The sequence below is a fragment of the Penaeus monodon genome, chromosome 40 (genome assembly GCF_015228065.2).
Source record: "Penaeus monodon isolate SGIC_2016 chromosome 40, NSTDA_Pmon_1, whole genome shotgun sequence".
Taxonomy (NCBI): domain Eukaryota; kingdom Metazoa; phylum Arthropoda; class Malacostraca; order Decapoda; family Penaeidae; genus Penaeus; species Penaeus monodon.
Window position 1 is genome coordinate 18,556,721 of NC_051425.1, and position 7,262 is coordinate 18,563,982.

Below are 7,262 nucleotides of genomic sequence, written 5' to 3' on the forward strand. Positions count from 1 at the left end.
TTATTGGAGTAAAATATCATATCAAATAGTTCAAATAGTGTATCATAATAACAGATGTAGAAGAAGGTATATATAAGAGTGTTTAACTTCACAGCACAAGAAATGTAATTACTATGTTATGATTATTTCTGATCAGATTTCAATATAAACCTTTGGATGAAAATTTAATGAAAATATGCCACTTGCATCTACTGCATTGAGAGGTCTTTCATTTCAATATATACACCTTTTTTGTACAGAAGTATTATGATATTACTGATTCAAATCTACAACTATCTGACTGGTACTCTTGCCATTTTGTTTTACAAAATGACTAATGTATCTTAGAAAACTATGTTTATAAATTTGTGTTGAGTAAATTTCTTAGTATATCATCAGAAACCAAGTGCGCTATACAAGGTCAGTATTCAAACAGACACATTTATCTAGACATTGTTTATTCAATCTGGCAGATATCTAGTAAAAAAATTACTCAAATCTCTTTTAAAATAATATCAAAATAAAAGTCAAATAAATAAGTACCTATACTTATCACTGAAAAAGAACATCTAGTGTCTTTTAAAATGTTAAAACAAAAATAAAGCATATTATCCCAAAAATACAAATAACAGAATAAAATAGATAATCTGACCCTAAGATTGATATACAAAGATATGAAACTCCAGCTTTAATGCAGTGCTACTCAACTTTCTCCTTTGTACTGGAATCCACAACTATCCTTATTCACTCATTTATTAATTCATTCTATTGACTCTATACGATAAACACTGTTGTACAGCAAACTCATTTCTCTAGTCTTCATTGGGTTCAACTTTTCCTATCTATGAAAAAAAGAAAAAAAAGAAAGAAACAGAAAGAAAGAAAATGGTAGTGAGTAGCAAGCATAACATAAGAAAGCATGGAGCCTATGACGCTAGGCATTTATCTATGTCATCTAAATAGGAAAGGAGCTTACTCGACTCGCAAGCTTCCGACGAAATGCTATTCCCCTCAGCGTCCTTCATCTTCCTCAATTCACCCTTCACATTTTCTATTAAACTGCTTGAACTGTGACCTCCTTTTCTATTGTCTAGGTTAACGGTGCTTGGACTACTCTGCTGACCCTTTGACCTCTGGCCCTCGACCAGCCGATCGCACTCGTTTAGCACCTGCAGGATCTTCTCCTCTGTGAGTGATGATGAACCACTTGGAACCTTGCTCAGGAGTGCTGCTGCTGCTGCTGATGATGAGGATGACTGGGGCTTGGCATTCAGCGGGTGGTTTTTATTCGTAACTGATGAAGAGGACTTGCCAAAATAGTCTGTGATACTCCTGGCGGTTTTGCGTGCAGTGCAGTAGGTGGAGGAGGAGGAGGAGGTGGTGGTGTAGGAGCTTCCGTGGCTTATTAAATTCCTATTGTTGGGTTCTTTACTTGGTCCTGAAAACACAGCAAACTCAAACATTTCAACAGTGGTCAATTGTAATGGTTGACAGTGAATATGGGTAACACTCCCTTGAATTTTTTTTTCTCTTAAAGGGTCCAGACAGAGAACAATGTCAATCAGTGATAACTATTATTGATGACAGGAATAACACTATTCAATATAAAAAAATAATGATATCAATAATACAATAATAACAACAATAATAATGATTGATGTTGACGTTGATGTTAATGATGATGATGATGATGATGATGATGATACATGCCATGTCCAATGAGATTTTACTTTATTTATTGTGTTCACACATAGTTAATTACTAGTCCTGCCTTTCTCTACTGTTTTATTTTTTCTTGATTTTTGAGAAAATCTGCTTTTATTGCTATTAGTATTCTAATGACTATAATCATAAAGTCAAAGGTAATAATAATTGTCTCCATATATGTAGCATTAGAAAAAAAACATTTTCCCAAAAATTCAAGAAACAGGGAAATCAGATGAAGTCACGAATGCCTAATAACCAACTCTATGGTGACTGAGCACTTGAGGCATCTATGTATAAACATGATTCACAAAACAAAACCACAGTGGACCGGGCATGTACCCTGGTGACAATTGGTGTATGACAAAAATAACATACCAAATATTAAGCCAGATCAAGAACAAAAAAAAAGGAAGAAAGGAAATATAAACAATATATTTTTTTACTCATCATGAGTCTCATTGTCATATATCTGGCTATACAATAACTTCTTAATGACTTATGCAAGTGTTACCATATCTGGTGACAAATCATAGGATTCTGATACTGCAAAATTCCAAAGTGCTTGATTCTTCATAAAGCATAATGGAACCCAGGGCAAATTTTGAAATATAACGATACAAAATTGCATGACCATATTAAATATTGCTATTGAAACCACAACAAAATTAATGTATAAAGCTAATATGTAACACCGATATACCACAGATTAAATTTTATGATCAACAGAATACATCTGAGATCTGACACAACAGAATTAACAAACAAATAAAAAATATATAATCTCGCACATGATAATACCAACAAAAATCTTTTAATTACCATTATGAACTCATTATGAAATTATTTTCTACTAGCCTGCTGACTTACACATATAACATTCTACAGCATGCATGAAAAAATCCTTTAGCTGTACATCAATATGCATTTTCTACAAGTTCATTACTAACATCATCCATTTCTTTCACAAAGTTAAGATAGTTGGACTAGCCTTGGATTGATAACAGGGTAAGGAATATGTGAACTACAGAAATAAAATTAAACTGAAGAACCCAGGATCTACTTACTGCCTTTACATCACAACAAAAGAAATAATATGGTGTTGGTTAAATGAAAGAAAGTGGGAAAAAAAGGGTTGCTGAGATACTGGGCTTTACGGAGATCTACTATGCTGTCTGAAAAGCTGATCTATTGGCTTCAGTATTTAAGACATTTCCTTACATCTATGTAATCTTCTTTGGTTAACAGTATTTAAAAAAACAGGCACCATTTTTTCGCTTACTATCTAATCACAGTAATCAAATATATTTTGTACATTATCAAAAAGTTTTTGAAATTCAACTATGAAAGTGTAAGTAGGCTCTCTACAGAAAGTGCTCTTTAGAAATATATTCTTTACATACACTATAGTCAGAAATTGACTGCATTTTCCCATAAAATTTACAGTGAATAAAAAGAAATATAAATGTAATATTCTTTCCACTCTGTAGAAAATGCTTCCATAAAAACCTGTATACAATTTTACAATGACTGAACCTATTGATGCTATCAATACTTGCAAGATTTAGGAAAGTTCAGTGTAATGGGAACTCTACTAATTTGTATCATGACCCTCCACTACACAGCTGCAGCCTTACAATGTCACACTTATGTTTTGTCTGCTTTGGTGATGCAGAGTTTCATATAAACTTTATATTTATATTTTATGTTTTCCTTTCATAACCCACTAGCAATGGAGACATGTTTTCACATTATTTCCAATAGTCACAGATAACAGGGGACATCTCACTGTGGCTTTTTATGTCCCGATTGTCTGGGTGAGGTCTTGTGTCCTCTACTAGAAGCCAGATAATTACCCATGGATGAAGTAGGCATACTATTGTACACCTGTCCATGCATGACTTCAAATGTCATAAATGGATTTGACAAATGTTTATACCCTAAAAACTTAGGTGACATGTAAAGCTTAAAGCAACTACATCATCGTCAACTTCCTGCAGTACTATCTTATTAAGTGGCCTTCTTTACTACAATGAATACTTGCTTGTGCTGTCTCTACCTAGTGCAAATTTATTTTTAAAAATTAGAATGGAAAGTCCCACCTCCTTAATGCTCTACTCGTGCCTGCCCTCACTAAGTGCCTGATCACCAAGGAAAGGCCTTCCTTGACCACACTATGTAGGCAAGCAGCAGTCTGCATGGGTGACCAAGTCTGACCCAGCAGAGGCCATCATCTTATGACCTAACCACACAAAAAACATTAGTGTCCTGATAGAATGCATTATCCTGCCTACTGCCCTTAATCAGATGCATCTCCACAATGTTTCAGCCTTTTTTACACTACAGGGCCAGCTACGATCAAAACTATGTTTGCATGAAAGCAGAAACAGAAAAAAGTAGAAGCCTACCTAGGCCTACTGCAAAAATCCAATAAGTGTTTCTTCAAAAATTTGTTGTCACATTTAATAAGGAATGTAGGTAGACTGCTGGCAGAAAATGAATGATATGAACATTTCCATTGCAAATGTAAAATTCTACTGACAAAATTTATTCTTCTCATAAAATCATAACTTACCCTTTGATTCCTCAGTATCATTATCAGTTTCTGAATCATAGGCACCTAGGCTATGGTAGATATAATGAGACAGGTCAGAACCATCGGCCCAATCTCTTGAACCATGATGGTTTAACACCTGCACTAATTCACCTGGAAGAAGATAATTTGTGACAAAGTTAGTCAAATCTATCACTTCAAATTTTTAAAAACTAAATCTCTTTTACAGTGTATGAATAATATCTCTATAATCTTTTTAAAACCCTTTATACCTTTATAGAAAGCAAATAGTCTTACCAACTGTGACATTATTCTCTGTAAGGAAGATGTGCATTGTGGATAGGTCGTTCCTCAGTTTCTGATCCCCAAATGTAAAATAGGCAACATCTCTGCCAATGTAGCCACACACAGCCAGCTGAATAAGTGACTGAGGATGAAAAAGCCAAATGTAAAAAATCAGGATCACAACTGATAGATGTTTATATTTGTGTAAAATGCAATATATAAGCAATTTAAAACTAAGCTAATTAATCAAATATCAAAAGGACTGTACAGGAAAATAAATACCTTCAACCTCGAATCGCCTTTAAATGCTCCACAACCCCAGTTCCCTGTTGCAACAGCTACAGGGGAGCCTGAACTTCCCTCCATCACCTGGAATCCTGCATAGGCCTGATAGGGAGACATCATAAAAAGGTTTGTAAACATACATCATACAGTAAATGTATGCAGTAAAATAACAACACATAAAGCAAATTCTTTGCCCTGCTTTCACCACCTCTGTAGAAGCAAGAACAGTCAAACAGAAACAAGCAGCTGAAATATTCATCTTCCTAAATGATGCAAGAAATCTGAAGGAAATGCAGGCAAGCACAAGTACTGAATTAAAGAAGTTGAATACTGGGGTTAAAGATTTACGTTACCTCTCAAAAAGGGGACTAAAGAGAAAAATAAGAATAAAAACAACAACGAAAAGGGATAAAATAAATGAAAAACAGAAGAAAAGAGAAAGAAGAAAAAGAGAATGAAAAAAGCAGCAGCACCAACAGCAGGAGATGAAGAACAAAAAGAGAAATATGTTAAATTAGTTAAATCTACCATATTCTTTTACCCAATGATAATAATAATAACAGTAATAATAATAAAAAAATGTATTCACAACAATAATGATGATGATAATAACAACAACAACAAGAACAATAATAACAACAATAACAATAATAATAATAATAATAATAATAACAATAATAATAATAATAATAATAATAATAACAATAATAATAAAACAATAATAACAATAATAATAACAATAATAACAATATATAAATAAAGAAGGAAAAAGTTTTGCATTACCTTATTTAATTCCCTTAGGATGAAATTTGGCCTGTACTGAATTCTAGGCTGTTTTGTGAAGTGAAGGGCATCAATGGCTGTGACCTGACACATTCTGCGTCCCCAAGGATCCCATGGTGTAGTGTCCTTGTGCGATCCTGCCCAGCGGAAGTTAGATGCATATCCAACACCTTTGTTGAACTGCTCCACACCTAATTAAAAATAGTTACGAAAATGCTGAATCATTCTACAAACCAGATATAAAAACCAATAAAACAAAATACTTAGTGTATATAAATATGATACAAATAAATGTTTTAGAATCTCTTAATCATAAATAAAAAAAAACCTGATTATTCTTATCACAACACTTTGAACAGTTTTGAAAAGTGAGGAAAAAACATTACCTAATACAATGAGGGCCTCTGTTTTGTCCAGAACTTGAGTAAAGAGTCTTGAAACGATGAGTTCCGGAGATAACACGAAGCGTATTTCTTCCTGGACACAACCCAAGCCAAGGACGCCACCACCAACATACCTTGGAAAATGAAAAAAGGGTGAGAGAGGAAAAAAAAAATATATATATATAATACGAATAACAGCTAGCAAACACATAATAAATACGAAGACAAACAAACACTGTAACAAAAGTTGATCACCCTCTACTAAACAAGGCCACACAATCCCAAAACCTACTTGTTTGCAAAATCAACCTGAAGAAGTCCCATCTGCTCTTCTATCAGTCCTTTGGTGTCTACATGGAGCTTTGGCAGTGGCTTGGAACAGGCCTCCCATGAGGGCATATTATGGGGGTTAACATACTGCCTGGTGAACGTCACAGTACCAGCTGGTTCTGAAAAGCATGGAACACATCTGCAATGCTTGACTATAATGAGGTTTTTCACTGGTGAATGGGAACAGGGGTGGGAGAGGTTAAAAGGTGGCGGAGAGGGAGAGAGTGGGAGAGGGGTTGAGGGGGGGGGAGAGAAACTAGTATGAAGCACTGAAGGGAGGGAGAGCAAGAGAGAGAGAGAGAGAGAGAGAGAGAGAGAGAGAGAGAGAGAGAGAGAGAGAGAGAGAGAGAGAGAGAGAGAGAGAGAGAGAGAGTGAGGGAGAGAGAGAGGAGGAGGGAGAGAGGGAGAAGAAAGGGCAAGAGAGAAAAGGAGAGAGAGGGAGAGAAAGGGCAAGAGAGAGAAAGAGAGAGAAAGAGAGAGGGAAATAAATAAGATATGATAAATCTTTTTAGCACTGCTTCAATGAGGAAAGGATTTTAATAGCACCTATATATGCCTCTGGTAGGGACAGAAAATAGGCAATCCAAAGAGGTATACAATAGTATATAGAAAAGATATGAATGAGAATGAATACTTTCACAAAGCAAGAGCAGAGTAACTGACATATTTCTATGCTATATCTGTGTTATACGAATGACACTTACATTACGAAGTTATTCATTCTCATTCACATATATTTTCTACATTTGTCATATTGAGCTCTTTTCATTCTTCAGGTTTACAACAATAGCAATTTTACACTGACCTTTACTAGTGACTCTTCTAAAATAATTTATCAAGCATTTTATTTTCTCCATCGATCTCTTCTCTCGGGGATAAAACAATCTGGAATTGTTAAATATCTTACAGTATTTCAAACTTTTTTTTTCTTCTGCCAAACCTTAAATGCCCTATACATT

General features: G+C 34.7%; 1 protein-coding gene across 9 annotated transcripts in view; it reads right to left on the reverse strand.

Annotated features, from left to right (window-relative positions):
• LOC119597883 (poly(ADP-ribose) glycohydrolase-like) overlaps window positions 1-7,262 on the reverse strand; it is a 17,041-nt gene that overhangs the window by 1,346 nt on the left and 8,433 nt on the right. For all 9 annotated transcript variants that reach the window (XM_037947550.1, XM_037947545.1, XM_037947546.1 and 6 more), the window contains 8 exons: window positions 7,109-7,188; window positions 6,266-6,422; window positions 5,977-6,107; window positions 5,591-5,781; window positions 4,805-4,909; window positions 4,535-4,664; window positions 4,259-4,390; window positions 1-1,417 (listed from right to left, as the gene is read on the reverse strand). The exon at window positions 1-1,417 is cut by the window's left edge and continues 1,346 nt beyond it. In XM_037947550.1, coding sequence (XP_037803478.1) covers window positions 906-1,417; window positions 4,259-4,390; window positions 4,535-4,664; window positions 4,805-4,909; window positions 5,591-5,781; window positions 5,977-6,107; window positions 6,266-6,422; window positions 7,109-7,188 — 1,438 coding nt within the window. In that variant the 3' untranslated portion in view covers window positions 1-905. The remainder of the gene's footprint in view (window positions 1,418-4,258; window positions 4,391-4,534; window positions 4,665-4,804; window positions 4,910-5,590; window positions 5,782-5,976; window positions 6,108-6,265; window positions 6,423-7,108; window positions 7,189-7,262) is intronic.